This window comes from Ascidia mentula, chromosome 2 (genome assembly GCF_947561715.1).
Source record: "Ascidia mentula chromosome 2, kaAscMent1.1, whole genome shotgun sequence".
In the NCBI taxonomy this organism is placed as follows: domain Eukaryota; kingdom Metazoa; phylum Chordata; class Ascidiacea; order Phlebobranchia; family Ascidiidae; genus Ascidia; species Ascidia mentula.
In genome coordinates this window covers 15,041,266-15,062,702 of record NC_138567.1, presented here as the reverse complement: position 1 = coordinate 15,062,702, position 21,437 = coordinate 15,041,266, and the positions used below count along the sequence as shown (strand labels likewise).

Genomic DNA, 21,437 nt, shown 5'->3' with positions numbered 1-21,437 from the left:
CTCTTATCAGCCTAAAATGTCTACTAAGCATGTAGCTCTAAGGTTGGCAGAATGGTATCATTAAAAACAGTTAACCACCAGGTTTCCTGTTTAAGCCGGTAACTTTTGCAACAAAAAGAATTAAAATCCCTTAAAAAAACGGATGTATCAGAATGTAATATGGACCCCTTATTAATCAATTCGTTTTCCAACCATAAAATATAATGTCGAAGGTATAAAGTTTTTGTTTTTTTAACGTACTTCTATTTATTATAATGAATTACGCTGAGAAAGAGATCCAGTACACAGCGCCTTGTCGTAACACAACATTACATCTCACTAAGAGCATGTGAGTTCATTCTGTTTCAACTTCAAACCACGTTTAGTTGTTTTGCATTTTCTGTTGAAGTCGCGTTTAGCATTATTCAAATGATTTCTGGGAAAATCGAAACACATAATGCCTTCACTATAAAAATAAAACAAGCCACAAAACTTCACAAACATTCAATTGCTTTCATTCCACTCACAACTCAACTTCAACATTTGTCCGAAACCAAAGCTTGGATGAATGCGAATCCGTTTTTGGACAATGTTGCAGTCGACTTTTCTAGTAAGATTGTCGTAGATGTTGGCGGTCAAACCAGTTCGAGTGACACTAGCGTTGCGTACACATGCATGAATAACTCCATGGGTCAATTTGTAGCTTTCAAACACAGCTCCACAAGCAACGATTCCCAAGTAGTCAACACTGCCCTCGTGCGAGTGAACGATGCTAATTCCTGGATGTGGATATTCTTAAGGATTACAATTACGCTAAGCTCTTTAAAATTTTTGAATATTTGGGGTTCGTTTTGATTCGCCCAAATTTTTCAATTATTTAGCCACAAAATTGTTTATGTGCAGATATTACAGCAACAGCAGTGTTTGCATCAGCAAACTGTATGTAACAACCAACGATAAGGCATGGGGATATTCGATCGCCATCATTACTCTCAACTTCCTGGCCTTCACTTTCGTGGCAATTACGTATTTTTGGATTTACAAGAAGTCAACTGCCAGTACCAGGCAAGTGAACGAGAGACGAAGAGATGGAAGGGCGGCAATAAAAAACAAAGGTAAGCACATTCGAATTTGCAGATATTTTATACCATTAATGCTGTTGGTTTCGGCAGAAATGCAAAAGAAAATCCTCTGACTGATAGTAACCATTTTTTTCTGCTGGGTTCCAATTTCGATCATAGCATTTGTAAACTTGGGTGGAGTCCCTATGCCTCCAGTTATATATGCTGTGCCAACAATCATCCTGCTCCCCATCAACAGCTCTCTTAATCCCCTCATCTACTCCAACGCATCGAAAAAACTTTATGATAGAGTACGGGATGGCCTACGTGCCGTTTTCAGGCGTCAGCAACAGGAAAAATGTGGTTGTGGTTGCTAACGGGGAAAACTTACGTGTGATTGAAGCAAAAACTACTCTGTAAATAAACATTGCATTCAGTTTGTGGAAAATATTAAGTACTTTTACATCATCACACAGACTGAAACGAATCTTGTCTCTGACGTCACGCGAACCTACTATGTGTAGACTCCTACTTAATTTCCGATGGCAGAAGAATTGGAACATAAAATTGATATTTCAAATGATATTTTTCGATTCAAAAATCTCACAATTAGGACAAAGTAACATCTTTGACGTCAGATTTATTCTGCCTAAACTGAAGAAAAAAATTCACGTTCTGTTTGGTTGGTGTACGCACTCCGTTTTCTTCGTTATGCTGTTTGGCAAAGGCTTCTGTGTTGGTGAAATGTATATGAGTGAAGTTTGGGAATTGATTTGACGTCTTAATTTGCCAGGAGAGAAAATGGCCAAGGAAATGCCAGTTATAAATGTCATAGGGAAAAAACACAGAATTCCGAATACACCAATAATCATGTTGTAGCATGAGTAGTACCCTTTTCACTTTAGTACTATACATCGCTACTTTTAAAGTACATATATACAGGATGTTTTTTTATCCTGACCAATAAAATGGATGAGAAATTCGTCATAACATCCGATCGCCATCAAATAATTTGGATGGTCTTGCACGATTACATTTTTAACTGAATCATGAAAGTGAATCAAATCGTTTAACTGAATAATGGAATCGTTGAAAATGTTCACAAATCAAATCATTTTTGTTTTGCTCGCTAATTATGCCCATAAACAACAAATATGAAACATAAAATGTCATGGTTCGATGAAGCCAAGTCTAATTCTTGCGGCAAAATCTAAGTTTAAACTGTAGGAAAAAAACATGATTAATAACCCCAAGTTAAGTCCCACAAGGGCCGAAAAATGCATACATATCTTTATTACTCACACAAAAGTCGATGACTGGACGATTATATGTTATCCCGTTCGATGCATGAGGAAAATTGCACCCTCTGAAAAAATTTCCTAAACCCGCGTATCTGCAACTTGTCAATACTGCAAGGAACTGTCAATCAACTTGCAACCATGGTTGCAACGTCAGGATTATGTAAATATTTAAATGCTGAGCAGGAAATCAGCTGTCACGCTGCTAAAGAGGAACACCGAGTGTTAAAATAATAATCTGCGGGAAGCAAGGGTACGGTTGATGTAGAAAAAAAGCGTTGTGAGGTGATGATGGAGCAAGTAAATCGTTGCATTTAGCATTGGATCGCACGTCTTCGTTATTTCCAGTTCAATGCAGAAAAAAGAAGACCTGACTAGTTGAATCGCATCTAAAAGAGGTGATGTAGCCGTAATATCATCACATTCGATTGAGGCGGGCAGTAAAGGTTTCAGCTTTAAGTTCAGGCTGTTTGACCACTCCATGAAACACTTTTTTGATTATGTCATCCAAGAGAACAACGATTTTAACTAAATACTACATAAACTGCAGCTGAAATATAGAAATCGTAGATTATGTTGAAGTTATTGCTGATATTTGTGTTGATTGGATGGGCAGAAGGTGAATGTCCGGGTGAGGACACAAGTCTGGCTCCTCTTCCCATTACCAGTAAGTGTGAAATTAACAATAATAGCTCCTGAACATAAATAGAGAATGTATAAAAAAAAATTGGAACAAATGACACCTTATATAATTTTGTACGATATGAACCTTGTGACTTGTAACAGGAGAGGAAAATCTACCGGTTTGTGAAGCTCCATTTCTTGATCTCAACTGCACTTGTCCCTCGTCCATGTTCGAATGTGCTTGCCACAAGATCGGTAAATGTGGGTTGGGTCAACCAGGATGTGTTGGGATGGGGTATGTGATCAACTTTAACAACGACTGTGGAGATTGGAGTGATGAGTTCCTTGATGTTTGTCCTGATGGTAGATTCCAGTGCGATTGTTTTCACACGACTTGTCCCAGATTTTGTTTGTTGGGACAATGGCGATGCGATGGAAGTAACCACTGTCCTGATGGTAGTGATGAATTGAACTGCACATGTCCAGCGGACAAGTTTGAGTGTCCGTGTTACAAAACTAAAAGCTGCACTGGGTTGTTTGGAGGATGTTTAATTCAATCTCAGATATGCGATGGACGTATCGATTGCAGTGATGGTAGTGATGAATTTAATTGTACATGTCCAGCGGACAAGTTTGAGTGTCCGTGTTACAAAACTAAAAACTGCTCTATATTTGGGTTTGGTTGCTCCAATAAATCTATGCAATGTGATGGGTTTAATCACTGTGGAGATTGGAGTGATGAGGTTAACTGCACATGTCCATCGGATAAGTTTGAGTGTCCATGCTACAAAACTAAAAACTGCTCTAAATTGGGAGTGGGTTGCATCAGTAAATTAATGCAATGCGATGGGTTTAATCACTGTGGAGATTGGAGTGATGAGGTTAACTGCACATGTCCATCGGATAAGTTTAAATGTGCTTGTGTTGGATTGAAACAGTGCATTGGAAAGGATTTAAATTGCATTGATCGATCTTTGTTGTGTGACGGAAAACCTGACTGTATTGATGGAAGTGATGAGACACATAATGCTTACAACTGTTCTGGTACTTACGCCAGATGTCCATGCAATCCAAATAACACACAATGCTCACCAGGCGGTAAATGTATACCTTTTCCCTGGATAAATGATAACTTCGTAGATTGTGTTGATGGAGTTGATGAAGTTTGTTCAGTTTTACACATCACATGTCAACCTTGTCGTGTGGTTGCTGTAACTTGTCCAAGTGAAAAGGAAGTCAGAAATCTCATACATACGACTGATTTATATACGTGTAATGAAGTTGTTAGTAAAACGTGCGCTACTGATGTTAATAATTGTGGAGTTGATAAAGTTCTTTGCACAACTTCAACATGCAGCAAATCGCAAAAAAAAATGCGAAAACTTTATGTTTTGCGAAAATCAACAACTTATTGCAAGAGAATATTTTTGTGACGGGCAAGCTGATAATGGCTGCAAAGACAAAAGTGACGAAGTTCAACATGGGTTTGGGTTTAAATGTTCTGGATCATCAAGAAAAGGTGTTTGTGTTTTACCTCAAACCAACGTCTACGATTCAGTGGCTCAATGTTCTGACAGTTCTGATATTTGTTTCTTCAATGGACAATTTAGATGTTTCCAGTGTTTGGACAGAAAGCTAATAGTTTCAAGCAAGCAAGTTTGTGACGGTGTAGTGGACTGCTTTGATATGTCAGATGAATGTTTATGTGAAAATCAAACATTTTGTCGCGATATACGCGGAGATTGTCCCCAGAATCAATTGCATTGTAAGGATAGTTCTACATGTGTGGACCAAGATAAGATGCTATGTAACACAAATGTAAAATGTGTAAACCAAACTAACACAAAATACTGTTCAACTGGGACAGCATCAGTTCAAAGTGAGTGTGTAGCAGATGACAACATCTTCACAGAAAATACTTCAAGCAACGAATCTGTTTGCGTTTTATATATGAAAAGGTTGTTTAAGGAATTTAGCATGATAGGGGGAATATTATTGGCAAGATTTTACAATCCCATGTGGTGTGATGGATCTGCCAATGACCATTTAGGAGTTTTAGGAGAAACTTTGTGTCCGAACAGGTTGAAATGTTCCAACAAAGGAGAATTTTACATAGACAAACAAAGAGTCTGTGATGGAATAATTGATTGCGATGATACATCAGACGAATTTCTGGAAATTTGTAACAATACCCGCTACTACTGCAGAAGTCAAAGGAAAATATCCATCCATAGAAATCATGTTTGTGACGGAATAATCGACTGCGATGACTTATCTGATGAAAGCATATGTCGTTGTGAACATACCAGGTTTTATTGCACCAATAAACAACCTTTGTCTGTTGAAAGAAAACTTGTACAGAACGGAATTAACGACTGCTCAGACGGAAGTGACGAATGTGTAAATTTGAATGGAAACATATTTGCTGACGTTAACGAAATGATCGCAAACCCAGTTTATCGAGGTATCTTCTGGGTGACAGGTATCTTAGCACTGGGAGGGAATTCGTTTGTATTTTTTACAACCACACGTGACTTGATTAAAGTTAATAAAGATCAGAATTTGTTTATTAATACAAACGTTTTTGTTCTTAACCTCTGCGTGTCTGACCTTCTCATGGGAGTTTATCTACTGGCAATCATAATACAAGCGACTAGATTTTCTGGATCTTATTGTTTGTTTGATAAAGAATAGAGATCAAGTAGCTTGTGTTCCGGACTTGGAGCACTTGCAATTGTGTCATCAGAAGCATCAGCCTTCACTATGACAGCTATGACCACATTTCGCCTGATATCGGCCTTTAAACCTTTCCTCATGCGAAATGTCAGTGTTACTAAAACTGTAATTGCTGAATTGTCTTGTTGGACGTTAGCTATTATGTTGGCAACTATTCCTTTGCACAACGCAACTTCTGAATACTTTGCCACTGATGTTTGGTTTCCAAATAACTTTTATGAAACAGATTTCGTGTCAAGAGAAAACATGTCGTTACTTGCACAAAGAATTTCCACTTCAGAGCCAGAGTCTTGGTACGATGTTAAGCGTACAATTGAAAACGCCTTTCCACGTAACTCTATCAAGGGAGAATTTGGATATTATGGTGAAACGAGCGTTTGTATGCCACGTTTGTTTGCAACAACCAATGAGTTTGCTTGGGAATATTCAACATTCCTCATCACAATCAACTTCTTCATGTTCATCTACATGGTGGTTGCTTATATTTTTATTTACAAGCGAAGCAACCGCATGAAAGGATCCAGAAGCACTGATGTCAGCTCCAAGATGCAGAAGAGAATCACCAGGTTGATTTTGACCGACTTTTGCTGCTGGATTCCAGTTTGTGTGATGGGATTTTTAAGTATAGGAGGAGTGAAGATGCCAGGAGACACTTATGTGTTAAGTTCTTGTCTGTTGCTTCCAATCAACGGCGCCCTCAATCCCTTGCTCTACTCTAAAGCATTGGAAGAACAATTTTCAAAGATGAAGGAGTGGTTCGTTTCCAAGATATCATCATTACGAACATCAACAAGTTGTTCGCCTGATTTCTATGTTACATACAACCCCCGTGCTGAACAGGAAGGTGGCAGAGTGATTGAGATTGTTGGATGAATTGGAGTTCCAAGCAAAAGTGAAGTTCTACGAATTTTTATTGATATTGTTTTACGTTGAATGAGGAATACCTACCTTCAATATAAATGTTTTTTTCTTGAAATCGTTTAGACATTTTCTTTGTATTGTTGTTGTGAGTGTTAACACATGGTGGATGCTTTGAATAATATTGGAACTTTTATTCGGATCCCAGTTGTTGGATTGCAGAAAACTTTGTAAAAGCTGAAATGGGGTTTAACAGGATAAATTTGGCAGCCATATAATTACAATACGACAATTAAAAAGGTAAACCTTTTATGCATGTTTTGATTCACGACGTCAACAACAGGAAAATATGGTTGTTTTTTTCAAACTAGAAAACTTACATGTGATTGAAGCAAAAACTACTCTGTAAATAAACCTTGCATTAAGTTTGTGGAAAATATGAAGTACTTTCAATTGACATCATATAGACAGAAAAAATCTTGTTTCTGGCATCACGCGAACCTTTCATGTGTAGACTCCTACTTAATTTCCGATGGCAGTAATTTGACCATAAAATTGATATTCAAATGAGGACAAAGTAACATCTTTGACGTCAGATTTATTCTGCCTAAACAAAAGAAAAAAAGATTACGTTCTGTTTGGTTGGTGGACGCACTCCGTTTTCTTCGTTGAGCTGTTTCGTTGTATTTTATGTGTCGTCATTTTTAGCACTATGGTATGAGTCAAGTGATGAGTTGGTCGGACTCATCGTCCACGTCACACGTCATCCAACACATGGACACACTTATCATGTGTGAGTGTTGAAACACTTGACATCAACGTGGGTACAATCATTTTGGTCATAACAATTATGCGGGGATTTACTTGTAAATATAATATTCTGATGTTGGAAACATTCCATGCAATCAACTCATGGTATACAAACTATCGACAGAGGAAAATATATTCGGCCACCTTCAATTATTCACCAAAAAAAGTTAAAAACCTCGCCTAAATACCCCCCTTCACACGCCTTGTACATAAACCTCACCATTTGTATTTTGTGCGTTATCATGGTCGCATAAGTGCAGCTTATTGTTGTCAAGATAACACAAACTTTGAGTCATGACAAACTCTCTGTAGTAATAATTTCATTACTTTGCTGTAAAATCGTTTCCAAAAATCGACGTTGCATCAAATGCGTAAACTTATTGTACTGATGCAAGCATATTGTCGATACATAAAGGCTCTTTCAGACGAAACGTTGGTATTTATAAATACTATTACCCCTGAAGGGCCTTTTATTATTTCATTGAAGTAACTTCTTATTGTCAGTAATTGGTTGGAGTAATAATGCTGTTTATAAAACTCAATGTTAAATTTTGTACATGCTGATAATTGTTTTGCTTTCTGCAACAGTGAATATTTTGTTCCACTTGTTGTTGTTATCAATAAACACGTTGAGAGGGTAAAAGTTTGTGTATTTTTGAACTTTTGAATTATGAAACGAGGTACAAGTTCCAACCATACTTGATGAGGTTGTTGAGGAATCTGAATCCATTCATCATCTGTTAGAGTTGGTTTTTGTTTACTTGAATTTCGCCTCCATAAGTTTGAATCCATCAGTTTGCATGAAGTTTTGTGTTTATTTCACTATTTGTATAAATAAATTCTTAGCTAAACTGTATATCATCTTGATCGGAAAGCAGCAGAGGCTTCTGTGTTGGTGAAATGTATATGAGTGTAATTCGGAAATTTATGATGATTGGCAACTTATGGTGAATGTATTAATTCTTTTAACACGACGACGTCTTGATTTACCAGGATGTTGATCAGACGTGGACTAGAAACGATAAAGGAAATGCCAGTTATAAATGTCCCGGGGATTAAAAAAACACAGAATTCAGAATATACCAATAATTAAGATACATGAGGACTATGTTTTTTCTACTAAATTATGAGAACTGAGGTACATATATGCATTCGTTTTACAAAACGACGTTTTATTATGCCTGGATGTTTTTTATTGGTGACCAATTAAATGGTTGATATATATGGCTTGAGGTCCGATCGCCGTCAAATAATTTGGATGGTTTTTATCAGCCTGCGTTTAGTTAAACATATGTCCATTGATATTGAAAGCGATTGATTTATAGTTAAATATACACAATATCTTGCACGATTACATTTTTAACTGAATCCTGTAAGTGAAACATATCAACTAAATCATGAAATCATCACGAAATCAACACAGTTACTTCACAACATGAACTTTTAATTCGCGCCAGACCAAAACAATTTGCTGATCCTGTGAATATTCTTCATTAACTTTCATAATATTATCTGCTAATCCGACATCGTCGCAGGGTATTAAAAGGATTTTATTCCGTCAAAACCGAGTAAATTTCCTATAGGATACATTGTTAATGAATAGGTTTTCGGCCTTGAATGGGTTTGGTTTAAAAAGCAACAACTCACAGGTAACTCTGCTAAGCATAATTATCATTGCTTGTCTTTCAAAATTAGTTGGAAAAAACTCATGTATTTTAAGTTATTGCTGGTTGCGTCTTAGATATGACAACACCGGATTCAATCAAATATACACAATATATTGTACGATATCTTGTACGATTACATCTTAATTGATCAATGAGAGCTGCTGCGTCAACAAATATGTACAATATAAGTAGACGTAATCACGGCAAAATCATAACGAAAGGTAATAAATATGTGCAATGATAACGAATTCAGTCACATAAAGACCAAAATGAATGTATGTATTAGTAAATTTTAAATGTCAGAAATGCAAAAGGTAAAATGCGTAAAATCCTTATAATAGTGCGGCAATATGTGGATATGTTTAATTGCTGCCTATGAGGTGCGGATTTAAACCTACAGGAACAAGTGAAGACAACTGCTGTTATATCAAAGCAATAAGAACAAGCGACGTAGAGGTGTTGCTACCGCAAACAAAAATGTAAGTGTTAATTAAATGCGGTAAACAAGTTGCACTAACTAAAGCAATAAATGTGAAATTTTTTTAATAATACACAAAAAAACATTATTTAAAACAACATAATTTTCAAATTAGAAAGTTTTCTGCTTTAATTGTATGTCAAGAATGTTTTTAAATTCAGTAAACTCAATTTTCCAAGTTGGAGTTTTCAAATAAACGAACGGACAAAAAGGCGGACGGAAAGCTTATCGAAATATAATGAGGAGCGTAGTTACGTAAAGACCGTTTGATAATGTTTGAAGACCCGAAGTTCAGGGGCGGTCGCGGTGCATTCCCAGCACGCGATCTCTTATCGCGAACAGGTTCAAGTCGAAGGCGCAGCACGACGCGTGTCCCTCGTTCTAGACTGCAGGGTCGCGCGCGCAGCGGGAAACGAAAGAAGAGATTGATGAAAACTGAACATGACATTGACCGCTTGGATTGAAAACATATGGAGGATGGAAAAACTCCAGCGGATATTTCCTGTCCACGTGTCTGTGACGCAACAATACCAAAATATCTCTGACGTCATACAGCAAATAGATTTTGAGTTTGTTCAAATTTCGAAAAGGAAATGTTATACCATGTAACGCTTTGTTGACTTAAGTTTTGTGACTTTTTTCGTTAATGACTTAAATTTAAACATTTGTCAAATGAAAATTATAGGAACAAAAATACCCTCCTATTAAAAATATTCCAACATGGTTAATGAACTGCATTTTTCGCCCAAGTTTAATCAATAAATTTTCGTGTCTTTTATATCAAATTTACATTTTTTCAAAATATTTTATGCACTCTTCGTTGCCTTTATATTAAATATATTAAATATGTTTGAAATTTGCCTTTCAAAAAGTATTGTTCAGGGGTCACGGGCACGTACTAATGAGGCAAGAAAACAGGTATTTAAATGTGGTAAAACGCTATAAACTTCCAAAAAGTTTGTTTGAAAGTTCGTTCTCTTGCCATAACCACGAATATTGGCGCTGATTTTTCACATCAACTGTTGCAATGATATTAAATTATATGCGGTATATTGTCTGCAATTACTCGGCAATCCTTTTTGCATATGGTGGAAAAAAAACAGCCAATCATAGTTTGGAAACATAACATGTTTTCCTGTAAATTGTTGGTTCTATGAAGATTTCTGTGGGTGTATTTTGCTTTTAACAAACACAAAGAATATATTTAATGATTTTTGGTTGCAAAAATGGACGTCTTTTGAGCGAGGAAATTATTTTCGGCAACCAACCGGCACCACCATATGTAGGAAGGAAACAAACCCGCAGATTTATTATCTGACAAACTTCCCTCTGTGACGTCACCTTGCGTCTATTCATGACGTTTCTTCAAACTGTTGGAAAGGGAAGGGGTTTGAAATTCCCCATATGCAAAAATTTAAATTTGACAGTGGCAAAAGTTGTCTGTAATTTGTTTTCAACGAAAGTTCAAAAATCTCAGCGGGTTGTACAAGTGAAGACAACTGCTGTTACATCAAGGCAGTAAGAACACGCAACGTCAAGGTGTTACAATCGCAATTTTTTTAGAAACACTATTTACTACAGTCTGTTTTGACAGCGCATGATATTTTCAGCAAACTGTGGTTTTTACACAAAATCTCGCAAACTGATGCAAAAATGTTGAAAGTGTTATATGGTTTAACAATTTAATTTCAAAAAAATCTATTTTTCCAAGTTGACGTTTTCAAACAAACAAACGAATTTCATTAACAAAGCAAACAAACATACCGGCGGACGGAAAGCTCATCGAAACATAATGGGGAGCGTAGTTACGCAAAGACCGTTTGATAATGTTTGAAGACCCGAAGTTCAGGGGCGGTCGCGGTGCATTCCCAGCACGCGATCTCTTATCGCGAATAGGTTCAAGTCGAAGGCACAGCACGACCCGTGCCCCTCGTGGTAGACTGCAGGGCCGGCCGCCCGCGCCACTGGAAACAATGGGAGAAATTGAGCAAAACTGAACATGACATTAACCGCTCGGATTGAAAACATATGCAGGAAGGAAAAGCTCCAGCAGATCTTCCTTGTTCCCTCTGTTATATATAATGTACGTACATATTGTGTTTGTTTAAAATCATATATAAATATAGCATTTAACTCCTTGGTTGCTTGGGCGCGACTATTACATCTAACACTTGTTTGCATTATGTGATGGAGGTTTTGTGACATTTTTTTCGTTAATTTTTGTCAAATGATGAAAATGATAGCCACTTAAATACTAACATATTAGAGTTAATCCAACACGGTCAAATATATAAATTTGCTGTGTGGGCTGTGAACGAAGTCAACTGCTGCATTGGGCAAAACAAACAAACAAACAAAGTTACAGATATTCTTGTATAATTAGGTAACAGATAAGCGACAGACACGCGCTCCAGTCGACTCGGTAGGAAGTTTGAAACAGCGCGCCGTCTTGAAACAGTTGTTATCCTGTCTAATTTACTCCCCGCAATGATTGCGCAGCCCACCGACGGCGCAAGAGCGAATAAAACGAGTGACACGCGATCAACGAGTCATCATTTGTCACTTACAAGCAAACAGGTAACATGGCAACTCAAGCAATGACCAACTATTTTCCTTCATGCGTTTCTCCGTGGTTGCAGGCAGGCATGGATTGCCAGCATGTGCCACAAGTTGAAGATCCGTACCACCAGGGAAAGACTGAAATAATTCAAGTTCGTTCGAACCCTGAGAAATATTCGCAAGTCATTCGTTCGCCGATTGATTCGAACGCGGAAGCTCATCTACAAGATATCGGTGTTTGGAAACAATTTTCTTCGGCGCAAACTGAAATGATCGTCACCAAACCTGGAAGGTAAACACTGCGCACAGAATCTTACCGTCGCTATAGTAATTTTGCTCTAGAAGAGTTCAATATCTAAGTGTTTCACAAACCAATGCAATTTATTTACGTGAACTTTGTTGTTTTTTCAGACGGATATTTCCAGGATATCGGGTGAAGTTTTCTGGGTTGAATCCAGACGCACAATATTGTGTTCTGATGGATGTCGTTAACATCGACGAACACAGATACAAGTTTCAGGTAATTAATATACGTTTACCATTTTCTTAAAAAAGTAGCATATTCATTCCTTCGCACCCACATCGTGTCATTTCTATGCTTTTTGTTGTACAAAATTTAAACGTTTGATTTCCATATTTCACAGAATGGTGAATGGATTGTTTCTGGTCGCGGAGAACCAAAAATTCCCCAAAAGTTTTATATTCACCCAAAGTCGCCCTCTACCGGCCGAAAGCTGATGAATGAAATCCTTTCTTTTCACAAAGTCAAGCTCACCAACTCTTTCGCCCACTCAGGAACAGAAAAGGTAATTATTACTTACTAGTTTACTGAACTTAATAAATCACACCAAAAAGGCTGCCCGAATTTAATGAACGACATTTTTAGTTCAACGTTCACTCCATGCATCGTTATCAACTTCGCGTCCACATCGTTCGAACCGATGACGTCAGTAATATAAAACATGAACCGATGTCAACATTTGCCTTTGCACAAACGAACTTCTTCACCGTGACAGCTTATCAAAACCATGAGGTGAGAGAAATTCAATTATTTTAAGATAACTTTGAAAACCATATATTCTTTATATTTCAAGTTGTTGTACTTTTCGCAAATAATAAAAATGGGATTTTTTGTGTTAAAGGTGACCAAATTGAAAATCGCCAACAATCCATTTGCAAGAGGATTTCGGTGCGATGGAGGCAAAACTAAAAGTGCGAGACGTTTCTCTGGCGATGTTTTAGAATATACTGGTTGTGGCGTCACAGAGATGGCCAACAAACGATTAAAATTTGGAGTTCCTCAACAAAACAATTTCACTTCAACTTACTCTGGGTATTCGAGTTTCCAACCAAACGTTTCTCCTCAAACAACGAACCAACACAACTTCTTCCATTCACCAACCGGACAATATGCTTCCTCTCATCCTGTTTCGTCTAACTATTCAGTATCGCCGCACTCAGCTACGGAGCAATATACTCTCCCTCATCCAGTTTCTTATAACCACACTGGATCAGCGCTTGTTACCGACCCGTCCTGCTTTTCCCCTGTTACCGAGCAACAAGTTTTCGAATACGCAAATATTTCACCTTACAGCAACGCGGATGAATATCAAGGATACACGAATAATATTCCTTCACCCAACATTAACCCACTTTCTCCGCCACAAAGTCTTTCGCCACAATCTTGCAACATCGACGCGGAAAACTTTGCTTTTAATTTCCCTATGCCAGCAGCAACTGATTACACTGACACCGTCAATACTGAGCAATCCTCCCACCATAATCAAATAAATTCGTTTTCGCCTGTGTCTTATTCCACCGAATGTTTTGATCATATTAATTTTCCACCTTCCATTCCGTTATGTAGTGAACCGCTTTATAACCAGTACGCATCGTGATATTGTCGTTGTATAAAATTTTGAAAATATAATATTATAGTGTAAGTAATTTTTGAGGCTTATTTCTTAGACTTAAGTTATGGCAACAGGAAGCTCTCAAAGGTACTGGAGAAAGGCAATATTTTTGGTGTTGTAAAAATATTGGTATCTTATTTTGTCAGTTTATCCTTCTCATGGAAAGCACAGAGACAAGAAATTCACGTATTTTTAAAAACAAAATGGGTTATTTTAGTGGTTAAAAAAAAACTTTTCTAAACCGAGTTGTTCAATTAAAATTGTACGAATAACCTTTTCAATTATCTTCTTGAATGCGAATACAAGCAAATTGAATTCGTCATATTTATATTAACATATTGCCTTACTTCACAAACAAGTAGGAAATCTTAATCGCACACAATATTTGGTTTTATTTCTGACACTCCACTAAAACCACACAGGAGGGTTTGTGATAACAAAGAGATATGTTTGAAGTCGCGTGCTGAAATCTTGTTTAGGAATTAAATACTGGGTATGTTACCATTGTCAGGAAATTAATGGTTACGCCCTCATTTTTTTTTAGTCATATGCAATATTATCAATTCAACTGCGTCCGTATGACGTCAACGTAGGCCAATCATTGGAATTTTTGATAAAGGCATTTGAGTTCGTGAAGGTTGCTTTATACTTGGAATTGTGTAGCTTCATATACACATAGCGCTTATTACAATTGACTTAGTCAGAACTGGATAAACCGAGTTGACGTTTTTGTTGCAATTCATCACTTCCCGGTTCGACTGAGGACGATTCTACATCAGAATATGATTTGGAAAAAAGAATTTTTGATAAAGGTATTTGAGTTCGTGAAGGCTGCTTTATACATGGAATTGTGTAGCTTCATATAAACATAGCGCTTATTACAATTGACTTTGCCAGAACTGGATGAACCGAGTTGACGTTTTTGTTGCAACTCATCACTTCCCGGTTCGACTGAGGACGATTCTACATCAGAATATGATTTGGAAAAAATAATTTTTGATAAAGGCATTTGAGTTCGTGAAGGCTGCTTTTTACATGGAATTGTGTAGCTTCATATACACATAGCGCTTATTACAATTGACTTAATCAGATCTGGATGAACCGAGTTGACGTTTTTGTTGCAACTCATCACTTCCCGGTTCGACCGAGGACGATTCGATATCTACATCAGAATATGATTTAGAAAATCGCCATCAAATGGGCTTCTATGGGTTTACCGGTTCCCGTGCCATTTTACTACTACATGTTTAGTTCGTTTACGTTGCAGTTTCTTGGGAAAAGATGAATTAATCTGCATAAAATAAACCCACTCTCTAAACGGCGCCACCTACAAAATTTATATTAAAATATGTGTTTTGACCCTAATTCAACGAATGTTTAAACTTTCAAGGTGACCTTTACACTGGTGGGTTAGATTAAGTTAAACGTCATCGGTCGGAAAGATTTCTTTTAAAACCACACAAATAAAAACAATTGTAAATATTTTGTTGTGTTAGACAAGTTGCTTCTGCTGTTTCCATGCGTGGCCCTTATTTACTTTGGGTCACATCTTGATTGAAGTTTGTTGTTGCATCAAAACTAACTGGCAATCGTAAGTCTGCTACAGTGATAAACTATTGAAAGTAACGTCGCCCCGAACAGAGACCCCCTCCATTTTTAATTCAAAATGGACATCATTTGGTAATGCAGCTTCTTTGTGGAATGCTTGGATTAGTTAAACAGGTAAAGAATACAGCAGTGGTTTCAACTGCAACAGGGCAAAGTTTAATAAATACATTTCCAACTCGCTATTAAAATATATCACCAGCGTATTGCAATGCTGGTCTAAAACGCGGATCGCGATGCTTCGTCACTTCCTATGTGACGTGGGGGTGAGAGAGAATAGAACGATTTACATGAAAAAGAGATACAACGGGAAGATTACCGATCAACTTCTTGTAATGTTGCAGCGTCACTTCCTACTAAGACCGTGTGGGTTCAGGTTATTGGAATCTCACAGGTTATGTTCAGCTGTTTTGTTTTCTGTTGATGTTTTGATTCAAAATTATTACAAAACCGCCAAATGTTACACTTGCCATTGTTACAAAACAAAGAAAAAATTTTGCAAAAGGGTGTCGTATGATAGTTTTGTCACATGTTTTGATGACAGATTTTGGGTTCGTATATTCGGTTACTTGGTTTGAATTAACTTACTCTCACAAAACTTTAGTAATTTCATAAACACTGTTCCTTTCATAGATGGATACTTTAAACCGGAAACATCGCTAAATTTTAAGTGATCTGAAGGCACTCTTGGAGGTCTTTTCCGAAAAACGTAACCACTAAAAGCATCTTGGCCGTATCTGCAGTCGCCTGTTTCGGTACCGGCAAACATACTACAGCTTAAGTTGCACAATGCGGTACACTTCAACTAAAAGGACAACTTCATAATTTAATAACGAGTATTCAGTGATGATGGAGCACGTAAATCGTTGTATTTAGCTTTGGATCGCACGTCTTCGTCATTTCCCGTGCGATGCAGAAAAAAAGAGACCCAACTCGTTGGATCGCATCTAAAAGAGGTGAGTAGCCGTAATATTATCACATTCGATTGAGGCGGGCAGTAAAGGGTTCAGCTTTAACTTCACTTTTCCACTCATGTCTTGCGAGTTCAGTCTGTTTGACCACTGCATGAAACACTTTTTTTGATAATGTCATCAAAGAGAACAACGATTTTAACTTAATACTCCATAAACTGCAGCTGAGTTATAAAAATTGTAGATTATGTTGAAGTTATTGCTGATATTTGTGTTGATCGGATGGGCAGAAGGTGAATGTCCGGGTGAGGACGCAAGTCTGGCTCCTCTTCCCATTATCAGTAAGTGTGAAATTAACAATATTAGCTCCTGAACATAAATAGAGAATGTATAAAAAAATTGTAACAAATGACACCTTATATCATTTTGTACGATATGAACCTTGTGACTTGTAACAGGAGATGAAAATCTACCGGTTTGTGAAGCTCCATTTCTTGATCTCAACTGCACTTGTCCCTCGTCCATGTTCGAATGTGCTTGCCACAAGATCGGAAAATGTGGGTTGGGTCAACCAGGATGTGTTGGGATGGGGTATGTGATCAACTTTAACAACGACTGTGGAGATTGGAGTGATGAGTTGGTTGACGTTTGTCCTGATGGTAGCTTCCAGTGCGATTGTTTTCACACGACTTGTCCTGGACGTTGTTATTTGGAACATTGGCGATGCGATGGAGTTTACCATTGTCCTGACGCCAGTGATGAATTGAACTGCACGTGTCCAGCGGATAAGTTTGAGTGTCCGTGTCTCAAAACTAAAAGCTGCACTGGGCTGTATGGAGGATGCTTAAGTCAATATAACATATGCGATGGACAAATCGATTGCGACGATGCTAGTGATGAATTTAATTGTACATGTCCTGCGGATACGATTGAGTGTCCGTGTTACAAAACTAAAGACTGCCCTCTATTTGGGCTTGGTTGCATCAGGAAATCTGGGCAATGCGATGGGCTCAATCAATGCGGAGATTGGAGTGATGAGGTTAACTGCACATGTCCAGCGGATAAGCTTACGTGTCCGTGTTACAAAACTAAAAACTGCCTTACATTCGGGATTGGTTGCATCAGTAAATCTGAGCAATGCGATGGGCTCAATCAATGTGGAGATTGGAGTGATGAGGTTAACTGCACATGTCCAGCGGATAAGTTTGAATGTGCTTGTGTTGGATTGAAACAGTGCATTGGAAAGGATTTAAATTGCATTGACCGCCCTTTGCTGTGTGACGGAAAACCTGACTGTATTGATGGAAGTGATGAGACACATTATGCTTGCAACTGTTCTGGTACTTACGCCAGATGTCCATGTAATCCAAATAACACCCAATGCTCACCAGACGGTAGATGTATACCTTTTAGTTGGATAAATGATAACTTCGTAGATTGCGTTGATGGAACTGACGAAGTTTGTTCAGTTTTAAACATCACATGTCAATCTTGTCATGTGGTTGCTGTAACTTGTCCAAGTGAAAAGGAAGTCAGAAATCTCATTCATACGACTGATCCATATACGTGTAATGAAGTTGTTAGTAAAACGTGCGCTACTGATGTTAATAATTGTGGAGTTGATAAAGTGCTTTGTACAACTTCAACATGCAGCAAATCGCGAAAAAAATGTGAAAACTTTATGTTTTGCGAAAATCAACAACTTATTGCAAGAGAATATTTTTGTGATGGGCAAGCTGATAATGACTGCAAAGACAATAGTGACGAAGTTCAACATGGCTTTGGGTTTAAATGTTCTGGATCATCAAGAAAAGGTGTTTGTGTTTTACCTCAAACCAACGTTTACGATTCAGTGGCTCAATGTTCTGACAGTTCTGATATTTGTTTCTTCAATGGACAGTTTAGATGTTTCCAGTGTTTGGACAGAAAACTGATAGTTTCAAGCAAGCAAGTTTGTGACGGTGTAGTGGATTGCTTTGATATGTCAGATGAATGTTTGTGTGAAAATCAAAAATTGTGTCGCGATATACGAGGAGATTGTCCCCAGAACCAAATGCATTGTAAGAATAGTTTTACATGTGTGGACCAAGATAAGGTGCTGTGTAACACAAGTGTACAATGTGTCAACCAAACTAACACAAAATACTGTTTAACTGAGACCGCATCATTGCAAAGTGAGTGTGTAGCAGATGACAAAATCTTCACAGAAAATAATTTAAGCAACGAATCATTTTGCGTTTTACATATGAAAAGCATATTTAGAAGTTTTAGAATGTGGGGGGGGATATTATTGGCAAGGTTGTACTATCCCATGTGGTGTGATGGATCTGCCAATGACATTTTTAGATTTTTTGGAGAAAGCTCGTGTCCGAACAGGTTTAAATGTTTCAACAAAGGAGATATTAACATGAACAAACAAAGAGTCTGTGATGGAACAATTGATTGCGACGATAAATCAGACGAATTACTAGAACTTTGTAACAATACCCGCTACTACTGCAGAAGTAAAAGGAAAATATCCATCGATAGAAATCATGTTTGTGACGGAATAATCGACTGCGATGACGCATCTGATGAAAGCATATGTCGTTGTGAACATACCAGGTTTTATTGCACCAATGAACAACCTTTGTCTGTTGAAAGAAAACTTGTACAGAACGGAATTAACGACTGCACAGACGGAAGTGACGAATGTGTTAATTTGGATGGAAACGTATTTGCTGACGTCAACGAAATGATCGCAAACCCAGTTTATCGAGGTATCTTCTGGGTGACAGGCATCTTAGCACTGGGAGGGAATTCGTTTGTATTTGTTACAACCACACGTGACTTGATTAAAGTTAATAAAGATCAGAATTTGTTTATTAATACAAGCGTTTTTGTTCTTAACCTCTGCGTGTCTGATCTTCTCATGGGAGTTTATCTACTGGCAATCATAACACAAGCGACTAGATTTTCTGGATCTTATTGTTTGTTTGATAAAGAATGGAGATCAAGTAGCTTGTGTTCCGGACTTGGAGCACTTGCAATTGCGTCATCAGAAGCATCAGCTTTCACTATGACAGCTATGACCACATTTCGCCTGATATCGGCCTTCAAACCTTTCCTCATGCGAAATGTCAGTGTTACTAAAACTGTGATTGCTGAATTGTGTTGTTGGACATTAGCTATCTTGTTGGCAACTATTCCTTTGCACAACGCAATTTCTGATTACTTTGCCACTGATGTTTGGTTCCCAAATAACTTTTATGAAACAGATTTCGTGTCAAGAGAAAACATGTCGTTACTTGCACAAAGAATTTCCACATCACAGCCAGAGTCTTGGTACGATGTTAAGCGTACTATTGAAAACGCCTTTCCACGTAACCCTATCAAGGGAGAGTTTGGATATTATGGTGAAACAAGCGTCTGTATGCCACGTTTGTTTGCAACAACCAATGAGTTTGCTTGGGAATATTCAACATTCCTCATCACAATCAACTTCCTCATGTTTATCTACATGGTGCTCGCTTATATTTTTATTTACAAGCGAAGCAACCGCATGAAAGAATCCAGAAGCACGGATGTCAGCTCCAAGATGCAGAAGAGAATCACCAGGTTGATTTTGACCGACTTCTGTTGCTGGATTCCAATTTGTGTAATGGGATTTTTGAGTGTGGGAGGAGTGAAGATGCCAGGAGACACTTATGTGTTGAGTTCATGTCTGTTGCTTCCAATCAACGGCGCCCTCAACCCCTTGCTCTACTCCAAAGCATTGGAAGAGCTTTCAAAGATGAAGAAGTGGCTCGTTTTCAAAATAACATCATTACGTACATCAAGGAGTCGTTCGTCTGATTTCAGTGTTAGATACAACCCCCGTGCTGAACAGGAAGGTGGCAGAGTGATTGAGATTGTTGAATGAAATGGATTTCCAACCAAAATTGAAGTTCTACGAATTTTTATTGATATTGTTTTACGTTGAATGAGGAATACGAACCCTCGATATAAATGTTTTTTTCTTAAAATCGTTTAGTCATTTCTTTGTATTGTTGTTGTGATTGTTTACAAATGTTGGAAGCTTTGAATAATATTGGAACATTTATTCGGATCCCAGTTGTTCGAGTGCTGAAAACATTGTAAAAGCTGAAATGGGGTTTACCAGGAAAAATTTACCAGCCATATAATTACAATACGACAGTTAAAAAGGTATAACGTTTATGCATTTTTTATTCACGACACATGTAGTCCTTCAGATACACAAATATGATGATGGTATAAATTTTATGTTTTTCGTGATTATGCAGTTTCAAATAATCAAACAATATTGGTGTGCAGAGTTGGCAATGTTTTATGGTGCAGGGTGAGGATTAGATTAGCACGAGTAAAACGCAGGGAAAATCAGGAAATATTTTATCGTTTTTTCGTTCATCTTTATTGTAAAAACTGATAGTTTAGATTTATTAAAGTTCAAGTCAAAAACAGCGATTTTTCGACCTATCTTAGTTAAGAGGATTTAAATTTCCCAAACCGAGAAAAATGAATGAAAATAAAAATGCAAAAACCATCGTAAAGGGGAGAAGCGTTAATTTGTGACGGCAAATCACGCTAGAGTTTCTTCACTAGAATTATAACCCTTTCACAGGGATCGAGATCCACAGTTTATTAACCCTATCATACTTCAGCGACTAAGTTCGTTTTGTACAAATCTCCATAAAGCTCTTCTGATATACATGTTATCTTCAAATGGCACAAACGTTTACAAAACATGCCTAATGGCAGTTTGGCTATAAATGCTGACAAATAAAGAGGTGAAGCAGGAGAACCCTTATGCTCAAAAGTAAATCGTATTTGCACTAAAACTGTATTTAGGCTTAATTGCTTGTTCTTATGCACAAAGTTCAACATTGAAACTCCTATTGCTGCCAGGCATATTGCAATTTAAAATGTACTGCTTTAAAA

General features: G+C 37.6%; 3 protein-coding genes and 1 pseudogene across 3 annotated transcripts; all 4 read left to right on the top strand.

Annotated features, from left to right (window-relative positions):
• The first annotated feature begins 666 nt into the window (after positions 1-666).
• Positions 667-1,417, top strand: LOC145890233 (G-protein coupled receptor GRL101-like). The gene is made up of 3 exons (XM_082981254.1): positions 667-764; positions 883-1,094; positions 1,221-1,417. Exons 1-3 carry the CDS (start codon positions 667-669, stop codon positions 1,415-1,417), a joined length of 507 nt encoding a protein of 168 aa, XP_082837380.1.
• A 1,494-nt stretch (positions 1,418-2,911) lies between these two features.
• On the top strand, positions 2,912-6,571 carry LOC145889331 (uncharacterized; annotated as a pseudogene).
• Positions 6,572-12,093: 5,522 nt separating this feature from the next.
• LOC145890232 (uncharacterized) lies at positions 12,094-13,968 on the top strand. Its single transcript, XM_082981253.1, has 5 exons — positions 12,094-12,362; positions 12,482-12,590; positions 12,715-12,876; positions 12,957-13,103; positions 13,213-13,968. Exons 1-5 carry the CDS (start codon positions 12,094-12,096, stop codon positions 13,966-13,968), a joined length of 1,443 nt encoding a protein of 480 aa, XP_082837379.1.
• A 3,054-nt stretch (positions 13,969-17,022) lies between these two features.
• Positions 17,023-20,400, top strand: LOC145890231 (uncharacterized). The gene has a single exon (XM_082981252.1). The coding sequence runs from the start codon at positions 17,023-17,025 to the stop codon at positions 20,398-20,400; it is 3,378 nt and encodes a 1,125-aa protein (XP_082837378.1).
• The last annotated feature ends 1,037 nt before the right edge of the window (positions 20,401-21,437 follow it).

Coding starts and splice junctions, on each gene's coding strand:
- LOC145890233 (XM_082981254.1), top strand. CDS start 667: ATGGGTCAATTTGTAGCTTTCAAACACAGCTCCACAAGCAACGATTCC. Junction 765..882: donor AACGATGCTAATTCCTGGAT/GTGGATATTCTT, acceptor GTTTATGTGCAG/ATATTACAGCAACAGCAGTG. Junction 1,095..1,220: donor GGCGGCAATAAAAAACAAAG/GTAAGCACATTC, acceptor TTTCGATCATAG/CATTTGTAAACTTGGGTGGA.
- LOC145890231 (XM_082981252.1), top strand. CDS start 17,023: ATGTTCGAATGTGCTTGCCACAAGATCGGAAAATGTGGGTTGGGTCAA.
- LOC145890232 (XM_082981253.1), top strand. CDS start 12,094: ATGGCAACTCAAGCAATGACCAACTATTTTCCTTCATGCGTTTCTCCG. Junction 12,591..12,714: donor AACACAGATACAAGTTTCAG/GTAATTAATATA, acceptor CATATTTCACAG/AATGGTGAATGGATTGTTTC. Junction 13,104..13,212: donor CAGCTTATCAAAACCATGAG/GTGAGAGAAATT, acceptor TTTGTGTTAAAG/GTGACCAAATTGAAAATCGC.